This window comes from Triturus cristatus, chromosome 9, assembly GCF_964204655.1.
Source record: "Triturus cristatus chromosome 9, aTriCri1.1, whole genome shotgun sequence".
In the NCBI taxonomy this organism is placed as follows: domain Eukaryota; kingdom Metazoa; phylum Chordata; class Amphibia; order Caudata; family Salamandridae; genus Triturus; species Triturus cristatus.
In genome coordinates, this window is record NC_140592.1 from 140,047,342 (window position 1) to 140,061,464 (window position 14,123).

A 14,123-nucleotide genomic window follows, 5' to 3' on the forward strand; every position below is an offset into this window, starting at 1 on the left:
GGTCCTGTCCTTCCATCGGAGGCGGCTCCGGCCCCAGGGTTGCCGGTGGCTCCGGCGCCGCAGGACCCTCTGGGATCCAGGATCGGACCCCGGTTGACGCCGGTTGACCTTATAACGCTTCCACCGACATCGACCCCACCAGCACCACCTCCAACATCGCCCACCGACACGGTGCCGGATCGGCGCCGATTCCGACGCCGATGGGGCAATTTTTTCCCTATGTCTGTCCTTCGTATTTTCAGCCTGTTCCACAGACTTCGGAGGAAGGGGAGGACTGGAAGGGGTCTGAGGACCCTCTCGCACAAGACTGTGATTATGACCCGGACTGAGCGATACCAAAGGGGATAATGGACAGAGTGTTTGATCAAATCAAACACTCAACCCCAGTCAACTGATCTGGGTTTAATCCATCATCATTCTTTAGCTCACTCCACTACCCCTGTTCAGACATGGCCATATGCAAATCAGTCTGACCCTGTGCCTCATGGGAACAGTCCAGCCCCAACTGCCAAGCCATGTCTTCCCTGGACCGGAAACAAGCATCCTGGGACCGGTTTCGGGTTGATAACCTTCATCAGGTTATCTATGACCCGGACTGGGCAGATGATTTGGGGGATGTCAGTGGTGTTGACTCACCTGGCCTTGGCATGCTGTCTCCTCCTACCGTGGTCACGGAGGAGGGAGCCAGTTACGCAGTGGTGTTGCGTAGGGCGGCCGATGTCCTCCACCTCAAACTCCCTGCAGTGGCTGTCAGGACTAACCTCCTGACAGAAGTGCTCCAGCCGGCAGCGACCTCTTCGGAGCCCTTGCTGCCTTTTAATGAAGCACTGTCTGACGTTCTTATTGGCACCTGGTCCAGGCTCAACACAGGGGCTCCTGTGGACAGGAACATGGCCTGATGCCATCGCCCGGCTCCGGGTGACCCCCTCTTCCTCTCCCAACACCCCACTCCTGAGAGCTTGGTTGTCCAAGCCTCTGCATCCCAGAGCGCGTTCCCTTCCACACCTCCGGATAGGGAATCCAAGAAGCTGGGGCAGCTTGGCAAGAAGCTGTTTTCATCTGCCAGCTTAGGGCTCTGGTCGGTAAACACTGCATGCCTCTTGGGCTGTTATTCCCACTCGCTGGGCAGGGCGATTTCCACGACGGTGGCGCTTAGGCGCCACGCCTGGCTGAGAACAACTGGCTTCTCGGGGGATGTCCAGAACACTCTGATGGACATGCCCTTTGATGGCGTTCACCTTTTTGGCAATAAGGCAGATAGTGCGCTGGAGCGCTTTAAGGACTCACGGGCTACGGCCAAGTCCTTGGGCCTGTCGGCCACTCGGCCTCCTCCGCCTTTTGCTCCTTTTGTGGCCACGGAAGGGGTGCCCCACTATGTTTGCAGGGCCACAGGCTGGCGCAGCAACAACAACAGCGTGGCCGTGGAAACCGTCGAGGCAGTTCAGGGGGCTAGTGGGCAGGTCAGTCCACCTCCACCCCCGCAGCATCCACTGCAAACCCTTCCTTGTCAGATCTTTCAGGCCCACCAAACGCCAGTGGGCGGCAGAATTTGCCATCATTTCCGCCCTGGCGCAACATCACTTCGGACCAGTGGGTGCTGCAGATTGTCCGAAGGAGCTACTCCCTCCCCTTCGAGACTTCCCCTCCAGCTATGCCACCTCAATACCACTGCATGTCGGGGGACCATCTTGCGCTTCTTCAGCAGGAAGTCATGGCCCACTTGGCAAAGGGGGCCATTGAGCGCGTTGCTGGGCCAGAAGTACGTCGTGGTTGTTATTCCCACTCCTTTCTGGTCCCCAACAAGGACAAGGGTCTGCGTCTTATCTTAGACCTTCGGAACGTCAATCGCTTCCTCCGGAAGGAGAAGTTCAAGATGCCAACACATGCTCAGGTCTTGTCCGCCCTAGACCCGCAAGATTGGATGGTAGCGATGGACTTGCAGGACGCTTAGTTTCATATTCCCGTCCTGCCGACCTACCAGCGTTACCTGCTGTTCACGGTAGGCCACGAGCATTTTCAGTTCACCGTGCTCCCTTTTGGCCTCATCAGGGCCCCTCGGGTGTTCACAAAAGTGATGGCGGTGGCCGCAGCTCATCTACGCAGATCAGGGGTCCCAGTCTTCCCCTATCTCGATGACTGGTCGTTGAAGGCGGGCTCGCCCAAGGCAGTCGTCTCCCACCTTCAGACTACGGCCGACCTCCTGCATTTGCTGGGGTTCTCCATCAACGTGCCACCAAAATCGCACCTGATTCCCTCTCAGAAGCTCCTCTTCATCGGAGCGGTTCTGGATTCTGCGCAGTTTCAAGTTTATCCTCCCGACCAGCGAGTCCAGGATATTCAGGCTATGATTCCGATCTTTCAGCCTTTATCCCAGGTTTCGGTCAGGATGACCCTCTGGCTACTGGGCCTGATGGCCTCCTGCATCCTGTTGGTGGATCATGCCAGATGGCATATGCGGGCTCTGCAGTGGGACCTGAAGCTCCAGTGGGCACAACATCAGGGCAACCTGTCCGATCATGACCAGATCTCGGTGGGCACTGCACAACAATTGCAGTGGTGGCTCACGAATTGCAATTGGGTCAATGGCAGATCCCTCTTCCTTCCCCAACCGGAACACACAGTGGTGACGGACGCGTCCCTTCTGGGATGGGGCGGCCACATGGAGGAGGCGGAGATCAGAGGACTCTGGTCTCCGGCGGAGTCCCGGCTCCATATCAACCTTCTGGAGCTTCGGGCGATCCGACTGGCACTGAATGCATTACTTCCTTCTGTCAAGGGGAGAGTAGTACAGGTGTTCATGGACAACACCACCGCCATGTGGTACTGCAACAAACAGGGCTGGGTGGGGTCGTGGACCCTCTGTCAGGAGGCTCTGCGTCTCTGGACATGGCTGGAACATCAGGGCATTTTCCTGATGGCTCAACACCTGGCAGGTTCTCTGAACGCCAGGGCGGACGAACTCAGCCGCCGGTGCATGATGGATCACGAATGGCGTCTGCACTCGGACGTGGCGCAAGGTCTCTTTCAGCAGTGGGGAGAGCCTTGGTTAGATTTATTCGCCACCGAAGAGAACGCACAATGTCCTCAGTTCTGCGCGTTGGAATTTCCAAGACGGCACTCGCTAGGCGACGCTTTTCGTCGCGAGTGGTGTTGCAGTCTACTATACGCCTTTCCGCCTATACCACTTCTACCCAGAGTGCTGAAGAAGATCAAGCGCGACCGGGCCCAAGTCATTCTTGTTGCTCCGGACTAGGCTTGAAGAATATGATATCCCGAGCTACTCTGCATGTCTATCGATCCCCTGATCCGACTGTCTCTTTGGGAGGATCTTCTGTCGCAGCAACAGGGGACGGTCTTCCACCCGAACCAGTCCAGCCTCCACCTCCTTGCGTGGAGATTGAGCGGCGGCAGTTTACGTCTTTTGGCCTGCCTCCCGAAGTTTGTGATGTAATCTTGGCAGCCAGGCGTCCCTCCACTAAGACGATATACGTCTGTATGTGGAATAAGTTTGTGGCATGGTGCACAGCAAAGGCTGTGGATCCCCTTTCTGCCCCTCTTTCAGAGGTCCTTCTATTCCTTCTTTCTTTGACCCAGCAGGGCTCTGCTCTGGGCACTATTAAGGGCTATCTCTCGGCCATTTCAGCCTTTTTACGGCTTCCAGATCAGCCTTCCCTTTTCAAGTCCCCTGTTGCAAATAGATTCTTAAAAGGCATTACTCATCTATTCCCGCCTGTTCCTTTCATAATGCCTCAGTGGGACTTGAACCTGGTTCTGACATATCTGATGTGTGCTCCCTTTGAGCCACTTCACAACTGTCCTCTTCATCTTCTCACTTTAAAGACAGCTTTCCTGGTGGCCATCACCTCTGCCAGAAGAGTGAGTGAGCTCCAGGCTCTTTCTTCTAAACCTCCTTTTCTTTCTGTCCATTTGGGCAAAGTGGTTCTTAGGACCCGTCCATCTTTTTTGCCGAAGGTTGTCACTGCCTTTCACATTGGGCAGACCATCACTTTGCCTACCTTCTTTCCCCTCCGCATCCCTTGAAAGAGGAAGAGAGGCTCCACCATCTGGACCCAAAACATGCACTCTCATTCTATCTAAACCGCACACAACAGTTCCGGGTGGATGACCAGCTCTTTGTTGGCTACGTGGGCGCCAAGAAAGGTCGGGCCGTGCACAAGCAGACCATCTCTCGGTGGGTCATTCTGTGCATAAAGGCTTGTTATTCTTTGGCTAAAAAAGAGCCTCCGGTTGGGCTGCGCGCCCATTCTACCAGGGCGACGCAGCTACTACTGCTTTGGGGCGGGGTGTCCCTTGCATGACATCGGTCAGGCAGCTACGTGGGCCTCGCTGAACACGTTTACCAAGCACTACTGCCTGGACAGCCAAGTCCGGAGAGACGGCTTCTTTGGCCTTTCTGTTCTCCAGGACTTTCTGGTGTCATCTTGGTTCGCAGACCCACCACCGGAGTTGGTATTGCTGGGGTATCTATTCTAAGGTAAGGAATCTATAACTACGTGTTTCTTTCAGATGCACAAGTTACTTACCTTCAGTAACAATATATCCGTAAGAAACATTAGTAGTGATAGATTCCTTACCGCCCCACCCATCTTCCTCGTTCGCCTGTGTTGTGTGCTCCATACAATATATTTCTGTAGAGAGACAGACTTCTCTTGCTTCTTTCCTTGGATTGCTGTCACAATTATATGGCTTTGCCTCCAGTTTAAAAGGAAACCGTATTTTCTGTCAGTGGACCACTGGTTCAAAGGCACACAGGGCCCCATTACAAATATGATTATTCTGCCTTTGCAAAAAATGCACCACCCTGTCTTTATACCGTCATGAAATTGAGCACTTTTTTATAAAAATCACTGCTATGGACTCTCAAGTGCTAAGGTGAGGATTATTGTCATTTACACAGCCACGCATGGACCATGAATCTGAAGTGCTCACCTCCAAGATTGGCCTTGAAAGGGATTTGGGATGGGGTTAACCTTTTAGCATTCATCTTCCCAAACACCTAAATATTCAACCGTTCATGTTTCCTGTCTAACACGACCATCCTGGGTAGTTTCTAATTGTAGCTTGATAAAGAATGCAGTGCAAGTATTCTTATATGTTTTTAGCTGCATACTTATCTGGTGTCGTACTGTTTAACGAGTTTCCTAACCAATTTAAAGTTATCCCATTTTCCACCACTGCCATAATGTTACCACCTATTTGATGTGTGCATCTGGGTGCCCCACGCTCTCATTCGGCTCAACCTACCTACAAGACAATTACATTTAGAAAATTAGTTGGTTTGATTCTAGTGCTGACTCAGCATCTTTTACTAAACAGTTAATTGGTATGTTGAGTGCCAAAGCCAAATGTAAAGAAAGTAGTTTGTATAGAACATTGCAAAATATTTAATCATTTAAATGGCATTTGGACTCGTAATCATACAACATATCTTAGACATTGTGTGAATTGCACCTTCTTATGTAATTGGTATTTTCATGTAGATCATGCTGTGAGCTAAGCACCAGGGGCCTCATGTAGGTAGCTAAATACCGGTCGGTAACGGCCGAAATTCGGTAAATATCCCGTTACCGACCGGTATTTAGCTATTTGAGATGTAGGAGGCATATGTCAGGATTCGGTAATTACCGAATCGGTAGAAATACCGAATCAGTAAATACCGAATCCTGAATCCATACGTAGGGAGCACTCTAAAGAGTGATGTTTAGGAATAAGAATTCGGTATTTACCACCAAATATAGGTTGGTGAAAAATACCGAATTTATTGCAAAACGTGATATTTTGGAGATGTACAAGTGCCATGTGGCAGACATACATGCCCTCAGGGCATGTATGTCCGCCACATGTGCACACATGCAAGAATCAGGGGTGCAACAGGGTGTCAATGTGACACCCTGCCACCCTTGAATATGCTCCCCCCATTACCGAATCGGTATTTACCGAATCGGTAATTGTGAATGGCTTCCCATTGATTCCTATGGGCCTCCAGGCCCATAGGAATCAATGGGAAGGTATGCCTCATTACCGAATCGGTAAATACCGATTCAAAATTACCGAATATTTCCGAATCGGTAAATTTTACCGAATTATTACCTACATCACATTTACCGATTCATAAATACCGAATCGGTAAAATTCGGTATTTATGAGTCGGTAAATGTGATGCTACCTACATATGGCCCCAGATGTTTAACTTACTAAAGCCATGCACACATTATGTTTGTAGTTTGCAGGGGTGGAATGGCAATGGCAATTGTAAAACCAGCATTTGCAATGCAATAGGTTTTGCATTTGCAAGAGTTTAATTTATTGGCATTGTAAATGACAATGCCTTTTATTTATCTGTTTTGCTAATTAACACATAAAGAAAAGGCATTGTCATTTACAATGCCAATAGCTCAAACTCTTGTAAATGTGAGCCCTATTCAAAAAAGCGGTCGCCATTGTCTCTGGCTGCTTGGAAAGGGAAAGCGCGCATGGCGCAGAATGTTGCAGGAAAGCATGTAGTGCCTGCAGTAGGAGAAATTCATTAAAAAAGTGATACCCAGCAATCAGTGGAGTGAAGGTAGCAGGCCAAAATGTGGGTACCGACTGCCCTGAGTGACAGTAACCAATGTTTTATAGTGCTCGTCCCAGGTAGAAAATTCAGAGAAGAGGTTCCGTCGACCACTACACATTAATACAATTACAGATGAGATTGTTTAAGACAATCATCCTGCCATCTTCAGTGACCTATGACTACGTAGGCACTTTCCTCAACCAGCAGACACAACAGCTCCGGCACAGTGAAATAGAAACACGCCTTGCAAGCACTTCGCCATAAGGTGAAACAACTCTCTGCATAGACAAGACTGTAAATGCCTTTGAGGAAGATATCATCCGAATTAAACGGGAAGGCCAGGACTGCTTTACACTCAACCTCATGAGGTTTTGTATTGAAGCTCTGAAACGTTTTTACTGAAATCAGCCAGGAATTTAGTGCATGAGCTGCAATTCCTGCTCAGGCAATCCGTTGATTAAGACATTGCGCACAGAGTGGCACACGTCAATGATAGGTAGCGTTGCAGAAAGGAACTAATATTCTTTCTAACCTTGTGCAAGATGGCGACCATTGCTTTAGGGTTGACAGCAGTGTTTATTTCTAAGCAAAATGAGCAAGATTATTATTCCACCAGATGGATGGCATTAAGTGACGTGGCTCCGTGTAAATTACTTACTAAAAGGAAAAAGAACAGGCCTAACGTTTTAATAAAAAATTAGGACACATTAAAAGACGCAGCAGTCACTGCCGCCCCTGTCAAACACCGCGCTGATCATTAAAATGACGACATCATGACAGCTTCAACAACCACTCCCCTAATCGGAATCCGATGGAAATTACCCATTGTTTATGTCTTGACACCAAAATGCTACACCAGCAAACAGCAGAGAAGACCGTACTCCTTTTGACAGCACATTAAAAAAAAATTAAATGCGACTCTCAATGGAAGATATCGTCAGTCAAAAGTACAACGCCGGTCTAAACTGACTGCTCCACAATTTAAATCAGGATTTCTAAAATTAACTTAATAGAAGTGTGGCGCCGCTTCAAGGACATTGCCTTGACCATGACATACTATTCAAAGAGGTTTTATCATATTTTGTTTATTAAAAAACTGATTACAGCTGTATCCTTATGAGGCAATTCTGCACCCAGAAATCCTTATGCAGCGCATGCAAAAATTTTGGTGTATGTTATTACTGCACCGTTACCAGATGCCCCCTCTGGAATGTAGAATGACTTTGCAAATCTGTGCTTCTGCATTGATTTCCAAGTGCAATTCCCACATTCAGGGCCTTTTGAAGATGCAATGTCTGGCAATTTCCAAGGTGAAACCAGTGCCACAGCGAGACATGTGGTTTCAATTATCGCGCCCGTGTCTGGGCACGATAATTGAAACCACATGGCGGCGGTGCGGGTAACCGACACCAATAGGCCATGGACGGAGCAATGCGCCCGCCTTTGGCCAATTGTGTGCTGTCTTTGTTAAAAAGACGCACGCAAAGGCCAAAAGCATGGGGCAAAACAAAAAGCACACGCATGAGCGTGTGCGATTCCTAGGTTAGTGAGCGTGTGCGATTCCTAGGTTAGTTTTGAAACCCCCTACAAGAAGTCTCTCGCTGCGCGAGCAGGGTTGCGCACTGCAACGCTAGGCGCGAGACCTAAAGAGGTAATGTGTGACTGGTGGAACTTATAGGGAAGATTCTTTCATTGCCTTTGCACATGAGAGCCGAATCACAGTCGGTTAATAAAGTGGATGGATGGAAATGCTTGAATAGATCTTAACTAATGGGGATCCTTGTGGACAGCAATTAATCAGTAGATATTACTACTGTGCTATTGTAGAAGGAAGAAGGAAACTTGTAATATTCAAATCAGTCTTGGTCTCACCCCCAAAGTAATGGAAAACTACAAAGGCTAGGTTGCTCTTTGGTAAAAAAACACATTTTGTAGAAGAAAAAAAAAAAGCACAAATCCCTCCCCCGCGCTTAGTGGTGTGCCACTTCTATAGGCGTGCTCTTTCACCAACACCAAATGGTGCTAGGCAGGTTCATCCAGAGCTCATATTGTGAGCAAGTGTTTGTTTGGGTGTGAGATGGAGGGAGGTTAAATTTGTATTACCACCATGGCAAATAATATAGTTTTGTTACATTTGGATCCTGTCTTATACAGGGTTGACAATTGGAAGAGAAGGTGGGGAGGGGATCATATTTGGACACTTCCCTTATCTCTGTAAAAGGTAAACATGTTTCTCCCCTCTCTATTCTGTCACATCACAGAGCTTTCATGACAACGATAATGATCCATGAAAAACAATGGGAGAGAAAGGGTTTTTCTGGGTAGAGGGTACTCCTATTCCCCTTGAACAAATGTTTGGCAAACAAAAGAAGGAGCGCGCCCTCTGAGGTCAAATAATACCTCCAAACTAATGAGAGGTGTACTGAACGGGACAATCCTTTATTTTGGTTAAAGACCCCTCACTCACCAACCTAGTTGGTGACATGCTTCATCATCGGGGTCCCACCCAGAGGCCGAGTGCCATCTTGGTGTGCTGCGACACCTGATTACAGTGGAGCTGGTGTTATTTGTGTGTGCAAGTGCTAGTGGTGATTTAAAAATTGGTAACCAAAATAAAGGATTGTCCCGTTCAGTACACCTCTCATTAGTTTGGAGGTATTATTTGACCTCAGAGGGCGCGCTCCTTCTTTTGTTTGCCAAACGATAATGATCCTTCTGTGTGACTCTACCTAACCCATCTTGCCCAATCTTATATAGTGTACGTGGGAATGGTAAAATGCCCTGTAAGCCAAGCTTCGCTTGTACTTGGGGATACTGTCCTCAGCCATGGTTATCTTGTACTCCGGAAACTTTTGTAAATAGGAAACGCCTCACTCTACAGGTAAGTGGAGGTGGGAGATACCAACCTACTTGATGTTCCAAAGGCAGAGTCTGCAATAGAGTATTCCTCTGCAGGTATAATCCTAGTAGGGAGCATCTCAGTCTCCGCCTCAATGCCCAGAGTTGCCATCCAGCCTCAACTGCTGAGCGACATTCTTTCTTAATAGAAGCACAGGCAACGCCAAATCTGTTCTGCCATTGCTGGCGCTCATCAGGGAGGTGCAGCTTGAATCCTTATTGCACTGCAAGCTTCAAGTCCACATCTGAGCACTACTTTTTCGTTTAGGGTGACTAAGGATTCAACACCAGGTCCTCACTTCTGGAGTGGTGCACTCTCGCTCGGCATGTGAAATCTATGGCAAAGTGTGGCATTGGAAGCCACTGCATTTGCCAAGGGTTCAAAATATTGTGTAGTCCTTTGGTCACTGGACATATGAGTTGTACACATCGTACCTGAGAAGTACTGCGTGGCAGATTGGGTAATGTTACATCAGTGCTGTCTTCTCTGTGACCTCCTGAATCTCTGCAAAGAGAGCTGTTGGTTCATCCCAATGGTAGCTATTCTGCTTTGTAAAGTGTAAATCCTCTCTATGTTGGCAGCCCTTGGAATGTGGGCTTGGAAGGGCGCAGGGGGGGGCAGGAATTGTATGAGCTTTGCCCTTCAAACTGCAGTTGATAAGATGACACTGTTCAAGAAAATGCAGACACCAAAAGTTATCTTTGTTGTCTAATTATCTGACCAGCGTGGCCTCTGTCATTTCACTGGCCCCTGAACTATGTGGCCTTAAGATGTATTTACTGGTGTATGGGGGGAGAACTTGGATTGCAACTGTAAAGAAGGTTTGAAACTTGAGGATTCTTCCTGTAGGTTTTGTATAGGAGACTTCTCTTGACATCCAAGTTCAAGTGGTGCCGGTAGCTGCCATCGAGGAGCAGAGTGATGTGGTATTGCCACTGTACATAGTTTTTTTGCTCCCGTGCCCAAATATTTTTGGTAGGGCACAACATGCTTATAAGTGATTTGTCCAGTTGACGTGGACATAGTCAGTGTTGCTTGCAGAGCCTTCAAGGTAAACGAAGCCTGTAGGCTTAGGCATGGTGCGGAGGGCTTGAGCATTGGCTGCACTTGCATTCCTGATTCGGTCCTGGATGGAGATTAAACTCTGGTCCATGCCTCTCTTTTTAACCATTGATATCTCTTTAAACTTTCCAGAAGGTGTCTTGTCCTCTGGCTCAATGGAAGAAGCCTTAGAAACACCAGCAGATGACTAGGAAATTCCCTTCTGGGTGTGGAAGGTACTATGTACTTCTATTGTGTCATTGTCTAGTAGCCCTGGAAGGGTCTCTTCAGATCTTCAAGTGCTCCCCTTGGTGTCTCAGTCTTCTACGCCCTTATTCCATCAGATCCTCTTGCGTTTCTGAGAGAAAAGCTTTGAAAAATAAACTGGCCTAGATGATGACATTGTCTTTTCTAGCGAGCCACTGTTCTTTCTTGTGAGGATTGTGGATTCACCTTGGAACATCTTTTCAGATTGAGGACCAACTTGTAGGGGAGACGCTGGGATTGGATGGTAGGAAAGCACTACATTATCTTTGAGCAGACAATTCGAGACTGTTGTCGGCCTTGTTGCAGGTCCAGTAGGTTTGGTTAAGGCCAACTGTGGGCAGCTTTTGTTCTCCTAAAGGATCTGCTGTGCTGAATACTTCTCAGTTTGCTTGTGTACCGATTTCTGGATTCGTTTTAGGAGACAACAGTGTATGCTTTGTGTGAGTTGCTTTAGGTCTGCTTGATTTACTGGAAACCAGGTCAGTCAAAAGATTTTGTGGTGCCCAGATCAACAACTTTAGGGGACACCTTCATAGGATGATGGCCTTCATCTAAGTTTAAAAATTCTTACTCTGCTGGTAAAGTGAAATCGAAGCGGATGCAGCACCTGGCGTTATCTAGTTTTATTAGCAATGTTAGATGTCCCGTCATTAATAAACCGTGCAGGCTTGAATTGCAGCCTCTCTATTGAGAGTTGTTGTACGAAAAAGAGCAGGGACTGGGGAAGAACGCTTCCTCTGCTGTCACTTCTGACCACCGTGCGGAAAATCATGTTTTATTTCCCCTATTTATCTCTCCTGGTATTCATACCCTGCATCCCTCCTAGAATTGCTTCTGCCTCAGCCAGATAAGTTGTAGGCACATTTCATAAGATATGTAACGAGGCTCCCTTTCCACGATCAGAGAATGGACTTGAGAAAGAAATGGGACTGATATTTAATTTTAGAATACAGAATGCTGATTGGATGACTGTATCATGAGTTGGTCCCACCCCAAAGACTGGGCTCAAGGAGGAACAAAGGAAAGGTCAGAGTAGTGAAGATTACTGGTAAACGGTGTTTAATTTGAAACAAAGTAAGTAAAAATAGTGCAGGGGCCTAAAGGTTTTTTAGGAGCCTGCAACTGTCAAAGCTGGGCGCTGACATTTCCAAATACTAACTTCCTACCTAGGGGTGGGCGGAATTTGTATAGTTGCGCTACGCAAAACTCAGCGAAACAGTAAAAAATCTCCGAGAGCACGCAGAGTTCCGCGAACAAGCGGAATTGCTTGTTCCGCCCGTTCGCGAAATTACCCAAATTCCGCAAATTCTGCGAACGGAACGGAATTTACCGCCCAGGCCTATTCTTACCTCGTGCAAACTCATTCTCATTCTTGCTTTTTCCCATTTAACTATCTTTCTCTTCCTCTGTTCTTCTCATTTCCTGCATCTCTCTCTCTCTCTCCCTCTCTCTTATTCTGAGTCAAAGTCTGATGATAAAAAGAAAAGTAAATCCTTGTCCCAAATTAGTGTTTTTTCCTTCCTCCTACAACCACCTGCATTACTTATGCACTGCTAGTTGAATTTCACAGTGGTACTTCATTCTAAGTATGCCACATAAAACTGACATTTATTTTGGAAATAGTTTTGATAGCAGTAATCTGAACATTAATTACAAAACAATACTTGCACAACAAAGACGTGTATACATTTTATTTCAAGAATAGAAAAATGTACAAGAAGGTAAGAAAGATCATACTGTTGTGTACACTGATATTATAGAAGAATTGACACTTTTTATGTCACTATGTTTCTCATTTTCTTCAGGGGACTCAACTATGGTCCAGCCCCGTGCAGCAAGAAGCCTTATCACAGTTGATTGCTGTTCCTCATGAAAAAATTGTACTGACCTCTGATGTTAAAGGAACTATTAAAGTTTGGAATGGACAGAAAGGAGAGGAGCTGGCTGCGTTTACTACAAACACTGCAAAATGTGTAATGGCGATCTACATATTACATGGAAACATGTTCGTGTCTGTAAGTAATGTACATAACGTATCTGTATAAATTAATGTATTGGGATTTACATAGCATAAACCTAGTGAGCTAATCAACAATGCACTGAACACAGATGAAGTAGAATGGTGCAATATAGAGGATGGAGATGAGATGGGATGCAGTAAAGACAAAGAGGATTAGCATCTGAGGATCATCCTGGATGAGATATTGCTTGAAGAGAAGGGTCTTCAGGTGCTTCATGAAGAGCACGCATGAGGGAAGTTCCTGATTCTGTGTGTTAAACGTAGCTTCAGATCTCAGGATCATCGCAGGACAAGGAGCGGCACCTTGACCTCTCCTTCCTGCATATATTTCACTCAAGCCTGAGAAGGTCGCTGCTAGGCCATTGGGGGGTCTTGGTCTCTCTTGGCAGATATGAGAGAGGGCTCAAGATTATAGCTTGGTAGATGGTACAACCAACTTTGGAAGGGATGCTGCCTAATAGAGGTTCAGTATTTTCACTTAGGTGTAAGCATGTGACGTATGGTGCTCTCTGGTCAAAGGAGGGGTTGGGACTTTCAGGAAGGCGTTGCAAACTTTTGACATTTAAGCTTCCATGGAGGATTTTTTAGGTAGGGAAAGTATACAAATCTGTTTGAGAGATAAACAGTGAATAGACTCTTTTGGATTGATGTACATCTGTGTAGTGAGTGGGTTTTGAGACATTCTTTAAATAACTGTATTGTCCTTTATTTGCTGGGTCTGTCTGCAAAGACATTCATGAAAATGAAATCAAAATCTGTTTGTCACTTATGAAAATATTGTTTTTTTGCTACCTTGGGTCCAGGGACCAGGGTTATGTTCTGCAGGCCTCTTTCAGACCTAGACCATATCCTTAGTATTCTATGCACAGTATGCACATGTACTGCATGCAGGAAATTACAGAAGTCATTGGTATGTGTGCTGTACGTTTAGGACATTGACGGAGGGCATGCCATTCCATGCCATGACCAGTAATGATTTGAAAACATGAGCAGGTCTGTGGTGGTGACAGGGAACTAACTGTACATGAAAGTAGGTGATACACAAGAAAAGTACAATATTCATTTGGAGCAGTTACAGCTATAAGCATAAGCCCCTATGTAATGTATTCTATTTAGATACAATATATCCAGCACAAACCAGAGAGGCCCTATTAGCTTTATTAGCTTATTTGTTTACTAAATGGGCATTTTGATCGAACTCCAGAAAGTTACCGGTTTCTTTGAACAAGACTTGGGTTGGATGCTGAGTATGTATTTAAGAGAGGAGAAACCCAGCAAGAACTAAGGCAAGATAAGGCAACTAAACCACCCAGTAAGCA

The 14,123-nt window shown here is 46.8% G+C and overlaps 1 protein-coding gene across 2 annotated transcripts in view; it reads left to right on the top strand.

Annotated features, from left to right (window-relative positions):
- The window catches only part of FBXW12 (F-box and WD repeat domain containing 12), a 164,486-nt gene that overhangs the window by 41,106 nt on the left and 109,257 nt on the right, over positions 1 to 14,123 (top strand). For both annotated transcript variants that reach the window (XM_085624555.1, XM_085624556.1), the window contains one exon: positions 12,590 to 12,799. In XM_085624555.1, the coding sequence (XP_085480681.1) occupies positions 12,590 to 12,799 (210 nt within the window). The remainder of the gene's footprint in view (positions 1 to 12,589; positions 12,800 to 14,123) is intronic.